This window comes from Buteo buteo, chromosome 23 (assembly GCF_964188355.1).
Source record: "Buteo buteo chromosome 23, bButBut1.hap1.1, whole genome shotgun sequence".
Lineage (NCBI taxonomy): Eukaryota > Metazoa > Chordata > Aves > Accipitriformes > Accipitridae > Buteo > Buteo buteo.
Genome location: NC_134193.1, coordinates 11016400 through 11033393, shown reverse-complemented (window position 1 = coordinate 11033393; position 16994 = coordinate 11016400). Strand labels below are relative to the sequence as shown.

Sequence of the window (16994 nt, the reverse complement as noted above, 5' to 3'; positions counted from 1 at the left end):
AGCCTTGGCACAGGAGGGAGTCCCAGTGCTGGGGACATGAAGGGCCTGGGGAGGAAACTGGGTTTGGGGGCTCAGAGCATCATCTGAACTGGAATCACATTTGCCCTGTGCAGAGAGTAAAAGCAAAGTGGCTGTGGGGAACAGGTGGGTTAAGCCAAGCACAGTGTACTAGGAACTCAGCTGGAGCAGGGAAGGGTGTTGCTAAGTGAGCAAACCCATGAAGCTCATGCCGCCTGCGAGAGCAAGGAGGGCAGTGAGAAACTGCAACTCTTACTAAAGCTGCTCCTCTCCTGGGGCGTGCAGAGGAACGTGGTGGGGTGGGAGGCTCTTTCCAGATGGGCTTGATGAGTTGCAACTGGCCCCGCACAGCTGTCCGGCGGCTGGATGCACGCCATGGTTGCTCTGAGCTGCCAGTGACTGCATGAACAAATTGCCAACCCTGCAGGCTGCTCTCCTGCCCTGCTTGGGTACCAGACCCGGTTCCCTGGGAGCCGAGGCTCCCTACATGTTTTCCTTGCGTGGAGGCTGTGGTCATGAGTGCAGCGGTGAATGCACAGGACAGAGTTAGCTTGAGCCTTTGGGGTGACTGGACCTTGGGAAACCTGGACTTTGCCACCATAGCTGGTTGAAACTCTTCCACTTCCAGGTGGGTCTGAGTCTGGAGTGAGGTTTCAAGCCTGTCTCAGTCCATCTTGGGGGATTCTCCAGGCTGGTAGAGCATACAAAGCCATGATGGTGTCTCAGCACTGGGCCGGCTGCAAGGGATTGAGACCTTCAGGCAGAGCCTGACCTGTGGCTTGGTATGAGCAGACCCCGTAAGTGGCTCTACCCCTGCAGGACAGCCAGGCTTGATCAGCCTGTCACTGATCAAGAGCCACAGAGCCGTAAGAGTGGTTACAAAGATTTATTTCTGATTATAAAAAAAACCAACCCAAACCAAACAAAATCAAACCTTCTGCATGTTCGCATGTCCCTGTTTTTACTCATTTGGAAATGGAGGCGCATCCTCCCAGCTGCCTGGTGTGGGGTGATGCAGGGCTCAAATCCTAAGGCAGTGCAAATCCCCACTCCCGCAGTGAGCCCATCACCTCTGTGATGGCACAGCCACGCACCAGGGAGCCACAGGGGCTTTTTGTGCCATTGCTGTGGGGACAGAGGAGGCTCTGGCTGTGGCAAAGGCAAGACTGGCTTAGGAACTGCAGGAATGGGGAAAGCACCGCATCTGGTTGCTGAAGGGGGATATGCTGCCTACAGCCCACTTCTGGTTGTTGCTAAGCCCCTACCCAAAGCCCCGTGTGCTGAGGCTGGTGGAAGTCCAGGCCAAGATCTGGCCCTCAGGAAGGTCAGTGGGGTTTGTGCATTGGCCAGAAAGACAGCATGGGCTCTGGGTGACGCCCAGAGCTCCCTGGGAGGCTGATGCTCCAGGGACAGGCTAGCAAGCTCAGCTATAAGGACTAGCATAAGTAATACTTCCCACCCACCCCATGCACATGAGAATAAATCCTGCTGTTGTCTGGACTCGCTGGTCCAGTCCAGCCCAGGTCTGGCAGCAGAAAGATGCCCCAGGTCTGGACATCCAAATCCTGAGCCTGCTCTGGGGTCCGTCCGCAAGTAGCACTGGGAAACCCTTAAGCTATTCTTCTACAGGGCCAGTGGTCCTCTTCTGTCCCCCCTTTCTGCAGCTTGAAAGCAAGGGGAGGGCAAAAAGGCACAGCTTTCCTTCTGGGACAGACAGCATTGGGTATCATAGGCGGACATCTCTGAGCACTTGCCACATCCCACGTGTTCAGGCCATGGAGACTCCAGCAGGAAGGATGGTGCTGGTTCCTGCAGAAAAGGCCCACCCTGTCCCTGCTGTTAGATTGTGAGGGACTTGCTGTGCCGGAGCAGGCAGATGGCGGTCACCAGAGACGTCAGGGTGGTGACCACAAAGAGCAAGATGAGGATGACCCAGTAGTTGTACAGCATGCTTTTATGGGAAGAGGGCTTCTCTGCTGGGATCATGTTGGTGAGGTTCAGCATGTGGCCCAAGGCCCAGCCAATGGAGGTTTCTCCTGCCTGTGGAAACATCATGGCATTGTCACCACCCTAGTCAACCCAGCTCCATGGCCCTCAAAAGACCTTCCAAGGACTACCTCACTGTCAGCCCAATGGAGGAGAGGGGTTTGGGGCAGTCCACAGCACCCTGAGCCCTCGCTTGCCTGCTGGTCCAGCCAGCCCTGGGACAAAGCAGTGACTGTCCCATGCTGAGCTGGGCTTATCCGACGGGAGCAGGATCTCGTCTGCTCAGGCCAGTCCTGATCTTGCTGCCCATCCCATGGCTCATGCAGGTGAGGGGACTTGGCAAAGGTGGGATCCTGCCCCGAGATAACTTCCCAACAAACTAGATCAAAGAGTTTTTTGAGATGGATGGTGTCTTGAGGGCCAAGGAAGGACTGGAGGACCTTGCAATTCATGACTCCATGACCACCCTACAGTCAGCTCAGCTCATTTTTTTTCCATCTCCCAGAAGATCCACCCAAAACCTGGCAGTCCCAGCCTGCCCCTGTTCCCCGAGATCTTCCCTCACATTGCTTGGCTCTTTCTTGTTGTGGGATCATCTCTCCTGCAGGGCTTTTTGGCCTAACTTCAAACAGATACCATGGGATGTGTATGCGCTCTGCTGTTACCCACCTTCTTCTGGAAGGCAATGTTGGGGAAGGAACGGTTGTTGAAGTTATAGCCTTTGGTGGTGAGCAAATAAACAAACGTGCTGACAGCACAGTAATCCGGCAGCCTCTTCTCCAGCTTGGGGGCTTTCTGGAGCAGCTGTATGGGATGCATGGAGGGAGAGAGAAAAGGGGTCAAGGCAGCAGGATCCAGGCTTTCTTTCTGTTGCCTGAATCTCTGGGTGGTTGCATCTGGCTGGCTAAGGCAATGCCGATACCCACCTGAGCCTCTCCTGGTCCCATATGGGAGTCATCACCCACCCTCCCCCTACTCCCTGGGTGCCAGGACACCCCGCCCCCTCCAAGGGCTGCTCTCAGAGCCCAGGTGATGCCCCACATGAAGCAGCCCTCTCCTCCCCGCCATGCCCAAGGAGCCCACCTCGCTCCAGTTGGTGGCACACACGGTCTCAGCAGCATCCTTCAGGTCGCTGGGCAAGTGCACAGGTGTCCCCATCACTGCCTGGATGAAGTCTACCGTGTAGAAGAAGGCAGAGAACGCCTGATGGAGGAAAGGAGGCAGCTGCGGGACAGGCTGGGAGCAAACCCTCTCGCCATGAACAGCTGCTCTGACCAGTGTGGTGGGCACAAGTGACTGCCCTTCCAGAGCTGGGGGGACTGGCTTTGCTGCCATGTGATGCTGGGAACACCTGCCCACCCTGCAACCGGGCCACCACCCCACTCCATGCCAGGACTTACGATGAAGTTTCCTGAAACCTCTGGCTGGAAAATGCCATCAAAGGAGCAGCGGGAAAAGGAGCAGGTGGTGAAGTCGAAGAGCTTGCTGACATGCAGAGCGCAGAGGCTCCCATTCCCGGTGCCGACCACGGTGACGGTGGTGTTGAGGGCAAGGCTTGGCCTCTCCTTCTCTGTGCAGGGGCTGTCGTAGACACTGCTCAGTGACAGGCTCTTGTGGTAGCCTGTGGGCCAGCAGGGATGGGTGATGGTTGCTTGGTAGCTCGCAGCCTGCCGAAGAAGCGACACATGGGATATGTGAGCCATGCTGTAGCCCCAGCTTCCTGGTGCTGTGCGGCAGCCCCAGCACCACTGCCTGCCTGCCTCTGTTTCCCTGCTGGGGAGATGCAGAGGAGTGTGGGCAGCGGTACGCAGAGCTGGCAGTTGCCACAAGCATCTCGCGATGACTGGGGACGTCTTGGCTCTGGCTGAGGGGTACAACACCTTATGGAGAAGGTGGGAGGAAGCCCTGCGACCACAGGAGTGGGTGTGGGGCAAAAACCAAGAGTTGGCTGGGAAAGGTGTGCAGCTGGCCCTGCGGGGCTGCCCTAGAGCCAGGGCTGGTACCTGGAGGAGCTTTGAGAGCAGCCTCTTGAGGACCTGGTCCCTTCCATAGCAGAGGAAGCTGTGGGTGTACACTTTGTACACCTGGCCGTACAGCTTCAGCATCACTTCGTTTCTGGGGTCTTCAATGGTGTCCCTGGTTTCAAAGGTGATCTGTGTGGAAGCACCTCCAAAGTCCATGGCCCCCAGGGTCTTCTTCTGGGGCTGGATCCATTCCCCGAGCCACCCACGCTGAGCAAGGAAGACAAGAGCAGGGATGTGATGAGCTGCAGGACAGCCTGGCCACCACAGCCGTCCCCTCTGGGCACCATGATCCCCTGCCCACCTTGATGAAGTTCTCCAGGAGGTAGTTTGCAGTCACCCAGCCAAAGACCCCTTCCTCTTCCCCCGACAGGATCTTTGCCCCCCGGAAATCGAAGGGGTACGACTTCAGCGTGGCTGCCACGGCGCTGAGGACGGCATCTGAAGCCTGCACATTCGTAATGCTGCGGGCCAGGCAAGAGGGCAGAGTGGCAGGGCTGCACTTGGGTGCCACGAGCAGAACCCCACTGCCTGCACAGCCCTCAGGGCCCGGCCCCGCCAGGGCACATGGGGCAGGCGGCAGGTGGGTCCTCGCTCGGGTACCTGTAGGGATGTCCCCAAAAAAGCCCAGCTAATTCCTCTTGTCTCTGCCGGAGAAGGAGGCAGGTGGCAGGGATGGAGGTGTGCTTCCTCCTTCTGAGCCATACCCTGTGGCTGGGCGAGGGGGGCACGACTCACTCCTCTGTGTTGTTTTCAGGGTGTAATTATTTTCACTGTGTCCCATCAGGCTGGCAATGGGTGCAGGGGCACTTTTGTCCTGGCTAGCCAAAAAGACTGGTTGGGTTATCCTGGTGCTGGCTCCACACCAGCCACTTTTCAGCTAGGGATGTGCTGGCTGTGCCCTGCAGAGCATCTCCTGCTCTGAAAGGCAGGAGCACCTCTGCAAGGGACACGGAGCCAGGCAGCTGGGAGATTTAGGAGATTCACCTGGCAAGGGGGCAAGATCACAGCTGTCCTTTGCCATCTCCACCCCTGCCATGGGTGGTGAGACAGCAGGGTGGCATGGCAGGGCCCCCCAGGCAGCCTTTGAGGCCAGGCAGCTGGCATGGCCAGAACAAGCACTCACTTGAGCAGGCGCATGCCAGCTGTGGCACCCAGGTAGAGTGGGGTGCCTGCATGCTTCTCCTTGGGCACATCTCTCAGAGCCTGGTTCAGGCAGGGCACCAAGCTTGTCCCGGCAGCCGGAGGGTTGGAGCTGTAGCTGGAGATGCCAGGACCTGTGGAGAGGAAACAGCATTGCTCCCTGCAGGTGGTGGGAAGATGCTCAGTGGGAAGATGCTTGGTGGGCAGCTTTGCCCTTCCCAGGCTGTTCAAAAGGCAGGTGCTGCAGGTTTCTGTGGGCATGGAGTCCTTCAGAGTCCAGCCACATGTCCCTGCCCATGCCGCATCCCCCACTGGCTGACAGCCTGGGAAAGGTTGCTTAAATGGAGAGTGGAAAACCATCCCTCGCTCCTCACTGGGCTAGGCAGGGAGCTGAATTGTTTCCTGGTGGTTCAATGCATGCCAGGAAAAGATAAACCACAGGCATGCATGGCTGCAAACCTGGGGAGGGAGATGGGGAGGTTTTGGAAACAGAGCTGGACTCCTCATAACATCTCACCGCACTGCTGAATATGCAGGGAGGCAGCTGGGCTCAGCAGGGGCATTCGCACCATCGCGGTGCCCTGCCCACAGGGGACATGAGAGACCCTTCCGCCAGGCACTGGCCCCCGGGGACTGGGACAGTCCTTACCCTCCACATCGCACATGCTGTGCTCGCTGACCACCCCAGTGTCATTCTCCTTGTCTGCAGGCCACTTGTAGATGAACATGGCTGTGTGGGAGGACCCGGCGTCCAGCACGATGCCATACTGCAGGGGGGAGGCAGTGGGTCAGGCCCTGGGGCAGGGAGACCCCCAGCTGCCCCAGGCTATCCTGAAGGAAGGCACTGGGGCTCAACAACCCACGGTGGCTGGCCGGTCCTGCCCTGGCAGCGCCCTGCCCAGCAGCTTCAGGAGCATTGTCTGGCAGAGGCAAGTGCTGCTCAGCCCAGCATGGGCATGGCCTTGCCCACACCTGCCTGCATGGGACTGGGAGCGGGTGCTCTCCCCAGACAGGGATACTGGCTACCCCAGGATGCCGCTTGGCACAGCACAGGGACTCTGGCCTTTTGGGCGTGGGGACCCCCTTGAGCACAGACTGAGAGGCTCTTCCCCCACTGCTTGCTCCCATCTCCCCACAGCATTGCTCCTGGCCAGTGGGCATCCATGCTGAGCTGTGCCAGCAGGTCCCTGGAGCCAGTGGTGGGGGGGACACCTGGGAGAAGCCCCTCTGGGATGCAGCTCACCAAAGAAGGGCAGCCAGGCACCTCATCCCTCCTGCCCTTGTATGGCTTGGCCATTCTCTGGCTATAAATAACCCTGTTCCCTCCTGCCAAACAAGGTTACCCAGCTCCCAGGGAGGGGCCGTCCCATGCTGCCTTCAGCCTCCCCAGGCGGACCCCCTCTGCTTTACCCTCCCCACTGCCTGCAGGCTCAGGGCAGCCTGCGTTGGCCCCCTCTGTGACCCTGCCAGAGCTGCTTCACTGATGGAGAGGAGGCTGTGAGTCTTTGGGGGGAAAAACAAGGCAGGATCCAGTGCTGGCCCAGCTGAGCATCTCTGGGGTGAAACCACTTCAGGCTAAAACCTGGCTTGTACAAAGACTCTGTCTGCTGCCTGCCCTGCCTGGGCGCGGGTGCAGCCCCCAGGCTGGGGCAGGCAGCTTCTCTCCCTGCCCAGCACCCGGCAGCCATCCCAGCCCTGCCTGGTGGGTGCCCCTGGTCCCATACCTGTCCCTGGCAGCCCCTGCCAGCCACAGAGTGGGCTCCAGCCTGAGTGGCTGCACAGTTGGGTTTTGGCCAGCTCAGGCAGAAGAAATAAAGTGTCAGGGTGCAGGCAGGGACGCCTGGGGTTCCTGCTTATAGGCAACGCCCATTCCCACGTGAACCCATGGCCCCACACCAGTGGTACCCCCTGCTCCCTCAGGGAACCATTTCCAATGGGTGACCCCCCTGCCAGCCTCCCCTGGCTCCCATTAACTGCCAGTGGCTTGCCACATGGCCTGGGCCAAAAGCTACAAGCCAGCGGAGAACACCCTTCTGCAGCCAGACTGGGGCTGGTGTGCCACGGCACTGGTGTAGGGGAGCAGATCCTGGCAGTGCTGAGGAGGAGCGGGGCTCTGACAGCAACCCCGCCCAGCTGCTGCTCCAAAGCACAAAGCTGGGGAGCAAGACCCCCAGTCTGGGCCATTTCTGGGCTGGGTGCTGGGGTCAGCACCCCGGGCAGCCTTGGGGCAGGTCTCAGGCCCCTCCTCTGCCCAGCATGCCATGGGCTGTGCACCCCCTGGCACTAAGTGTCCCCCCCAGTTGCTCCTCACCATAGCACCCGCTGCCTTGCCTGCCCACCCTGGGGCTCCATGGGTACCCCCTGCACCTCCAGACAGGCAATCACCTGCCAGGCACAAGCAATAAATGATGCTGAGTCTGCCCCAGCAAAGCTGCCTGTCCCAGGGGATGCCTGCTGGCATGTCACCACTGGCTCCCAGCCCCACAGTCCCCTTGGCACATCCCCTTCACTGTCCCAGCCCTCGCGAGCGGGTGCTGGCATCCCCATGAGGGGTCCCCAAGGAGGGTCCAACCCCAGCGGATCCCTCTGCCCACATGTGTGTCCACACGCCTTGTGGCCACCATGCAGATGTCCCCGGTGATCTCACAGGGCACCGTGCCACCCCAGATATCACCTGGAGTGACATTAGCATGGTGATAAGGTGACAACGCTGTCCTCAAAGGGAAAGCATCAACAGGTCACCCCCAAACCTGAGGCTGAGCATGGCTGGGACCCCGGGAGCAGTTTTCAGCCCCAGGATGACACAGGGTGGGCTGCAGCCTGTGGAGGGGGATGAGGCTGGAGATGGAGATACCTGTGGGGTGGCAGGGGCTAAGAAATGCCGGAGCAGGAGGCAGCAAGGATGACCCGCAGTGGTGGCAAGACCTGGTGCCACACATCAGGAATGGGCACAGCCCAGAAGGAGCAGCACTGGGGATGCTAGATCGACCCCGTGGCAGGAACAGACATGGCCACACGAGCTTGGACACATGGCTGGATCCGGGATGGGCAGGGAAAGGCCCATGTGCCTGTGGCAGGGGGAAACCTGGTTCAGGGGATTGCGTCCTGCCTTCACCAGGGCTGGCTTGGCTGTGCCCTGCTTCCAGCACCACAGAGAGCTGGCACACATGGTACACGTGGGGTTGCACATGTGGCAGGGGGGTTGCATGTGTGTGGAGGTGCACACATGTAGGTGCACATGTACATGGATGTGCATGGATCTACGTGTGCATGCCTGCAGCTGTGTACATGGTGGGGGGGTTCATGGACATATGCAGGTGTGTGCAAATTTAGGTGTGGGGGTGCATGCACGTGGGGGTGCATGCACATGGGTGTGCATGGGTAAGGTGTACATGCACATGTTTGTGTGCACGTGGGTGCATGTGTGTCTGTGCGTACACATGGGTGTGCATGTGTGGGTGTGCGTGGGCTTGCATGTGAGTGTGTGCCCATGCGGGCACAAGTGTGTGTGTGTGTGTGTGTGCGCGCGCCTGGGGCAGCCATGCTGCCTGTGCAGGCCCAGGGAAGCGGAGCACACGTGGCTGCAACTGCAGCTCTGCTGCCCACACAGGGTGGCCGACAGTGAGAGGCAGCACTGACCCCACACCCAGGGCAAGCCCTGTGGGGAGGTGTCTTGTTGGGCATGACAGTGACACCACTGGGGTAGGTTGCAGAAACAGCTGCCCCACGCAGGTGCATCCTGGTGCCCTTTGCTGCCAACACCTGTGGGTCAGGGTGGGGAGCTCTCCTCTCAGATTCCGTTGTCCGCGTGGGCAGAGCCCATCCCTCCCAGGTGCAGGGAGGCAAAGATGGGCAGCAGCCCCAGGACTCATGGGTGAGGGATGGTCTGTGGGACCCCCCCGATCGACGGTGGCCCAGCCCCAGCAGCAAAGGCAGCAGCGCTTGGGCCCAGCTGAGGTAACGACATGCGGCAACACGAACCGCTGCAGCACGGCGGGCGCTGCCAGCCACAGGGAGTGCCCGGCGTCCAGCCAGCTGCCGACGCCATGGCTCGCTCCGTGGCCTCCCTGGCATGAGAGGAGCCACTGCAGCCTCACACCAGCCCCCTCTGCCGCACTCCTGGGGGGCACAGGGTTTTGCACCCCAGCCTATCCCTGCAGAGGAGGCATCCTCCCCGGCAGTGCTAGTGGTGGTGAGCAAGGACGGAAGCCACATGCACAGGCACGTACACACAGAGGGGCCAAGGCAGACCTAGATGGCCAAGAGAGTCCCCAGGGATGAAGGAGAGGTCCCGTCCCCTCTTCCAGACCTGAGGGTACACACCTGCATGGGAACTGGGGATGGGGTCACCCACAGCAGGGCTGTGATGGCACCAGCCACTGTCCCTGTCCCTGCCCCAGACCCTGTCCCTGTCCCAGCCCCTGCACCTGGGCATTGGAGCCATCACCCAGTGCAGAGTGAGCCACTGTGCAGGCACCAGCCATGGCTGAGGTGTGGGCTCACAGCTGTGTGGGGGGCACAGGCAGGTCGCCTGCAGGGGCCCTGCAGATGGAAAGCCCCAGGAGGGAGAAACCCAGCTGAAAGACCATCTCGTTGGGCTTACGCTAGATTTGCAGCATAAGCACTGCTCTCAGCTCTTCCAGTTAAGGTGTCCTGCGCCTGCCAATATGCAGGCTGGAGGGACACAGGGATGCCCTGGCACGCTCCTGTGCTGGCGCATGTCTCCCATCATCCCTCTCATCCGCGCCAGCATGCCCGGCTGCCAGCACCCTGGGGCTTGGCGGGGCCTTGCACATGTGTTCATGGCCCTGGCTCCAGCCTGTGGGACAGCCCCCAACCCCGGCATCTCCTGGTGGCACAGGGATGATGGATTTTTCTAATAACAAGACCCTCTGACCAGACCCTGGTGATGCCACAGGGCTGGGGGACATGGAGGTCCACAGCTTGGCCTCACACTGGGACAGTGTCCTCATGCCACCCCCGGCCCCACTGCCTCCTGGGTCACCCATGGCCCCGCGGGCTCTGCCCCACTGCAGCATCGCTCAACCCAGCCTGAGCCAGAGCTACTCAGTTGCAAAGCCCCTGCAGAGGGGACGCAGAGGGCAGTGATGTCCCCAAAGGCCTCAGGGCAGCGAGGTCATGGGTAGAGCTTAGGGGTCCTGGTGAGTGCATGGCTCTGCCCAGAAACATCCCACACCCCAGGGGAGGAGGTGGAGGGGGATGCTGAGAACTGCCCTACTCGCTGCAGCCCAGCACCATGTCTCATGGCCATGCTCAGGCCTCCAGCCCCCCACTCTACAGGCTCTCTGGGCTGCCCCACAGTGCAGCAGGGACTCAGGCCTGCCCCACAACATCCTACCTCCCTCGAGGGTGTCGAGACCCACGGGCCCCCAGGTCTGCAGTGGATTACGATGTGTTTCCTTCCTGCCGCGGGAGCCGCAGCTTCCCTGGGACGGCTGGCAGGGGAAGAACCCAGTGGGCTTTGTAACAGCCAGTGAAGAGATTTGCCAGAAGAAGGAAAAAAAGGGTTGTCAAGAGAAGGCAACAGCTCTGAGGAGTCAGGCGGTGGTGCCATAAGCCCCGCTGCAGATCCAGGAGGGAAGGGCAACACCGTGCTCCTGGGATCAGTCCCTCCAGCAGCAGGATAGCTAATCCAGGGTATTTTTAGGGCTATATTCCAAGCAAAGGAGCTAGAAAGGGAAGACAAGCTGTAGCTCAGCAGTGAACTGCACTAGCACCCAGCAGCTGCTGCTAATGTGGACTGAGCCAGCAAGGACCACGTCTTGCCCAAGTAGGTGGGGAGGACATGCCTGGGATCCCCCACAGCAGGACCAACCTCCTCTAAATCATGTTGGCATATCTTGGGCTGAGTTAGACTAAGACAAAGCTTTGCATCCCCAAAACAGCCCTGAGCTTCATGCAAAAGCAAACCCCTTGGTGCCTGCGTGACAGCAGCCCCATGGGAACAGGTACCGCCAGGACACCGGTGCTGAGCTCTGGTAGGCAGTGCCTCACTGCGCACACTGTGCTGGACCTCGTGTGTGCTTGGCACATCCAGGAATGGTGCAAGAGCCCAAGTCCCCAGGCCAGGCGGCATGGCCTCAGGCAGAGCAGGGCCAGGACCCACATGAGTGTTCAGGGATGCTCAGCCCCAAACCACAGCACTGCCTGCAGACTGGAAGGTGCTACCACCCAGAGAGAGAGAAAAAGCACAACAAAGCACAAAATTTAAATTTCTGGGAATGCATCTGGCTTAAAACCAAAGCTCCAGCTTGGAACCAGGAGGAGAAAAGGCTTTCCAGGCTGACCTAAGTGCTGCGCATGGGGCTTTCAGTACCAATCTGTCTAATTCCCCTGTGTCCAAAGAGAAAAAATCCATTTTGAAACCAGCTAAGGGCACTGCCCAAGATGCCTCAGCACGTGGCGATGGGTAGCAAAGAAAGGTGCCACAGGGAAGGAGTTCATCATTGCTAGGTATACTGACAGCAGCGAGTATCATCTTGGCTAAGCCAGCTCCTTTTCTCAGCCTCATCTTCATTACACCTGACAAACCCGGAGAGAAGGCAACACATCTGACATTCAGGCTGGCTCAGAAAGTTTCCAAGCAAATTGCTTGGGATGAGAAAAAGTGGGTGTTGGACGAACCATTTTCCAGGACGAGAGCCTGCTCCCCACGGAATAGCTCTGTCTGTCACCAAAAAAAAGATGACTTTTTTAAAACAAAAGAGTCAACCGGGGGACTTGGCCAACCAGAATTTTGGGGGGAACTTCTTTCAGCATCTGAATTTACAATGAAAAAGAAAAAAAAAAGGCAGCTCGTTTTCACAGGGAAGCACATTTCTCGGCCGGCAGCGATGGCTCAGGCGATGCCGCTGGCGCCCAGCGCGCCGGGCGATGCTGGGGTGCGCAGGGGTTCCCCCACCCCGACCGGGCCGCGGGAGCAGATGCTGACGCGGCAGCTCTAGCCTGGGGGAGGCCACATCCAGACACGTCCCCGCTAGTTTTTAGTGTGGCCAAAAGCCTCCTCTCCCGAAGCGCGGGTCTGAGGTGCCGGGGATGGGCGGCCGGGGGTCTCCGCCGGCCGGGCTCTCGCTGCTGGCCCGGCGGCGGCGGCCGCCCCGTCCCTGCGCGGCCCGGCGGGGGGGGCTGCTCCCTGCGACCCCCAGCCCGCAGCTCGCCCCCCCCGCAGCCCCGGCGGCCTCCCCTGACGCTGGGGATCCCCTGGATGCCGGAGCCCCTCCCGCACCGCGCATCCCGCAGATCGGGGTGCCCGCTGCGGCTCCCCCGGTCCCCGGTAGCCCGGGTCCCCTCCCGGTGCCCGCCGCCCCCGTCCCCTCCGTGCCCGGTGCCCCCCGCGCCGGCGCCGCTCACCTTGAAGCCCGGCGGGCCCCGCGTGTCCCCGGAGCCGAGGCAGAGCAGGAGGATGCCCAGCAGGCAGCCGAGGGCGAGGAGCAGGAGGATGGCGGCGACCCGGCGGGTCATGGCGGGGCCGGAGCAGGGGCAGGTGAGCGGCTCCGCGGCGGCTGCTGCGGCTCCTGCTGCTGCTCCTCCTCCCCCGCCGCCTCCTCCTCCTCCTCGCCCGCCTCTCCCGGCTGAGTCACCGCCGCCCCGGCCCACCCGGGCGGGACACGGGGCTCCGCCGAGCTGCGGGGGGCCGGCCCCGGGCTGCGGGGCCCGCGGCTGCCCCTGCCCCGGGCTCGGCTCCGTCCTGCCCGCCCCCGCCCCGGGCATCGCCCCCGCCCCGGGATCAGCCCCATCTACCCGCCCCCCCCGCCCCCCCGAGCATGGTCCTTGACCCCGGAGTCAGCCCCATCCCGCCCCCCCGGGCATCACCCCTGCCCCAGCACCCGCCTTGTCCTGCCCACCCCCTGCACCACCTCGGGCACCACCGTTACCTCGGGGCTCAGCCCCACCCTGTCCCTCCTCCTCCCCGGGCACATCCTCTGTCCCAGGGATCAGTCCCATCTTCTCCCGCCCCCAGGCATTGTCCTTGACCCAGGACTCAGCCCCATCCTGTCCCCCCAGGCATCGCCCCCAAGCCAGGACTCAGCCTGGAGATGGGCCTGGTGGGAGGCAAGAACACCCTGAGCAACAGAAAAGCTCTGAGACAGTGTCTCACCTACCACGATTAACAGCTATGAATATATTACCGCTTTTAATCATTACAAGGAGTTTGTGACAGTCCTGAGGAGCCCAGACATATATTGAGATTGTTTTTAATATGGTCACAAGTGAATAATGTAATGCGTTTCAACATGGAGCAGAGAGCCAAGGAAGGTTGGGCCCCTGGCTCTGAGAAGGACATTTTGAGCTTGCTTACACAGAGGGATAAAACAGTGAACAAAATAATAAACAAGGAGCTATCACCAAGGAGAGGAGGCTGAAGGAGGATGCGGCTTCCAGACCAGCTGGGTTGCAGGCTGGAGGGTCACACTTCAGCTCCTTGCAGCCTGCCTCACTTCATTTTTTTCGAAGCAAACCAATTTTTCTGCCACTCACAGCTGCCCTGCATGCATTGCACCAGCGCTGGGGTTTCTGCAGAGCTTCCTGCCCATCACTGTGGTGTCCGGGTGTGGAGGCGCTTGAGGGCCCCAGCCTGTGTCATGGGCTTGTGGTCTGGGGACCCTTGACCCCGATGTGCCACTGCATCGTGGAGGGTCTGCTGCTGGCAGTCTCACGGGGGACGAGCTCCAGTTTTGTCGCCCGAAGCAGTGACAAGCAGCAGAGTCTGGGGAAGAAAATGGCTAAATAGGGGCACAGAGAGTCACCCTCGCCCAGCCAGTGCCCATCACCACAGCACAGGGCTTCTCTGCAGGACTGCTGTGTTCAACCTGTGAGTGTTTGCAGATGTGTCTACCTCCTCACTTCAATTCATTAAGCATTTAACCTCTAGAAAACCTGTGTCAATTAATTCCAAGGCATTAATAAACTGATTTATGTGAAAAAAATTAGTCCCCTTTGCTGCTGCTGCTAATACTGAAGGAGACCATAGTCTTGTCTCTGAGGCTTAGCAGAGCATCATTTCTGCTGCCTTCCTGCATCACTGCTGACTTTAAGGCTCTTCTCAAGTTTCCACAGGGAAATACCTGCCTATTCCTGACTTTTCTTGCCACCCTCCTCACCTGTCCAGCACCTCCGAGGCACATATCTGCAACCCTCACAGGTGCGGCCACACCAGGAATTAACAGAGAAGCAGAAAGATCTTCTCTGAATGACACTTAATCCCTTTCTTAATAGCTGCCAAGCCTCCTGTTTCTCTTTTTGACTGGACAAGCAGTGAGAAGAGGTCCAAGGAACCAAAAATCTCTTTTTTGAATGGTAGCGAGCAGAGACAGGGCTGGGAGAGCCCTGTGGGGGTAGGGATGGTCCGTTGGTCCTCATGCTTATTTTGCTTTTGGAGATTTTGGAACAAGTCCTTTTCTGGTAGGCGGTTACTTGGTGTGGTAGGACCCTCCTAGGATTTGAGCGCAGATGTGAGTGTCTTCCATACCTTGACCTTGTGCAGACTTGGCCACCCTGTTCCCAGGTTGCCCGTACATGGCATGGAGTGGGGGATTTGCATCTCTTCCCACTGCAAGAGGGGCTGTTCCTCCGTCTCTGCACAGGGTCTCGTTTGCCACCCCCTGCCCAGTCCCAATGAGCAGGGGGATTGAGTCGAGGTCCGAGGGAGCCTGTGCCCAACCCTGGCCAATGGCTGGTGTCCCAGGAGACTCAACCTCCAGCACAAACAGGGAGGCACCAAGAGCTGGACTGGAAATGCTCCCAGCCATGCAAGGGGAATGACAGCCACATGAACCCATGTATAGCCAGAGAAATATCTCCACGATGGTGTGTTCAGGCAGGGAGCACACCAACACCGCTGTCCTGAGCTCAGCCCGGCCAGGGTCAGGCACCGGCTGCTTCCGCCCCAGCAAGGGGAGGCTCCCTTGAACTCTCATTTCCCATTTATAGGAGTCACCACCTGTGAGGAGAGCGGGGCAGGGGAGGGTGGCAGAGTCTCTGCCCGCACTGTGCAGGCAGCCCCAGCCACTCAAAGGGAGAACCCAGCCACGTCCCTGAGGATGGAGCAGGCACCTGTGCTGAAGTGGCCACCTCAGGTGAGCAATGCCTGGCAAGGAGCATGAAATGAGCTCCAGGCATAAACAAATTCAGTGGGAAAAGGAAAGCAAGGGGCAGGAAGAGCTTTCTCCATGATGGAGAATGGAGCAGGGGATCACCCGATGTCATGAGAAGGTGAGCGCAGCCTTGTTTGTCTGAGGAAACCAGGGACATGTGGATTTTGGACACCAGCAAAGCAAGGCTGGCACAGATATCACCTCTGTGGACTCCAGGCTGTGAAGCAAAGGATGTGCCTGAACGAGCAGGTTCAATGCACAAGCAGCTGCGTGGGGAGCCAGGCCAGCACAGCCTGGTTGTTCTGCTGCTCTGCCACCCTGCCACCTCTGCTGCCTGCCACCCCTGCCACCCTGCCGCCCTACCACCTCCCTGCACCCTGACATGCTCCTTGTTGTCGTGTTGCACAGCAAGGCAGGGGTGCAGGAAGAGCAATGCCAGGTCTCAGGGCCCTGCGCTCCAGTGGACAGTAAGGCCATCCACTGCCTCTGGCATCCCACTGTCCTCATGCCCTTGGTGCCATGTCTGCTCTTCACTGGCCTGTGTCCAATTTTGCATCCACCAGCATCCCCAAGTCCTTCTCTGCAGGGCTGCTCTCCATCCATTCATCCCACCTTAAGTATCCCCAGGGATAGAGGCACATGTGAAATTTTAGGGGGCCTGCTTTGATAGTAGGAGCGAGAGAGACCCAGCATGACCAGACACTTACAGTAACCTGAAATAACCATATAATCAATCAGATGCAGGGCCAGGGTTTGCTGTGAGACAGCAATAAGTTCCCCATGATTTAATGCCAATTTTGCATGCTTTACAGCCTGCGTATGGGGTGTCACGTCCATTATAGGGCCAAGGCAGTGAAGGACCAGGTGTACCTGTGAGACGTGGCACAGTAAGGGGGCCCAGAGGAGTGGGTGGATGTTACAGGCAAAGAGGAAACCAGGTCAGGAGCCCCAGCTCCCAACTGTGCTGGTGCCTTTTGCTCACCCCATACCTGGGTAAGCACTGAGAGCTTGGTCCCAGGTAAAGCTGAATGAGGATGTGCCACCAGCATGCCTGAGGCATCTGCAGGCTCTTGGCATGTATTTCTACATCTCCTGCAACTGATGTGGACACTGACTTCAGCTCAGCAGCATGGGGGAGACAGCGCTTTCCTCCCCAACTCTGAGGAGAACCTCAGGCACAGGCTCCCCAGGAAAGACAGGTCCTGGTGGCAGCCCCATCCTAGCTGGGCAACAAAGCCTGTTCCCACCCCGGGGGACTCACAGGTGAAATATTCACTGGGGACAAAGTGGCAGGTGGGGAACAAAGAAGAGAAGGTGGGGAGTGCGTTACTCACACAGCAGTGTGGGACAGCAGCTTTCCTGGACAAAGGAGAGAGGTTTTTCTAATCTACCTCTTCCAACAAGAGCATTTGATGTGGGGCCACCTGGGCGAGGGCTGCCTGGGTTGAACGAGTGATTAGTGGAGAAACTGAAGCAAGAGAAGGGACTCGCTGGCTGGCTCTGGGAGATGGTGCCTGGGGATGGTGGGGTTTGCTGGTGGTGGGGCTCAGGGCTTCTCAAATTAAACATAGATGAGCACAGGTGGGAGCACTGGTGGGTGGAACTGCAGCTCTGTATGTGGTCGGGAAATAACAGGAAGAATGGGATGAGCCTGGAGACACTGCAATGGGCCGAGGTCCAAAGGGAGGCATTAGGGACAGAGTTTTCTGCT

At 59.4% G+C, this 16994-nt stretch overlaps 1 protein-coding gene across 1 annotated transcript; it reads right to left on the bottom strand.

The window, feature by feature from the left end:
- Positions 1–889: 889 nt before the first annotated feature.
- Positions 890–12849, bottom strand: ENTPD2 (ectonucleoside triphosphate diphosphohydrolase 2). Its single transcript, XM_075055250.1, has 9 exons — positions 12540–12849; positions 5818–5935; positions 5152–5302; positions 4330–4489; positions 4008–4235; positions 3405–3671; positions 3088–3207; positions 2674–2808; positions 890–2058 (listed from the first exon to the last, which is right to left on the bottom strand). Exons 1-9 carry the CDS (start codon positions 12648–12650, stop codon positions 1858–1860), a joined length of 1491 nt encoding a protein of 496 aa, XP_074911351.1. The 5' UTR covers positions 12651–12849; the 3' UTR covers positions 890–1857.
- Positions 12850–16994: the final 4145 nt, after the last annotated feature.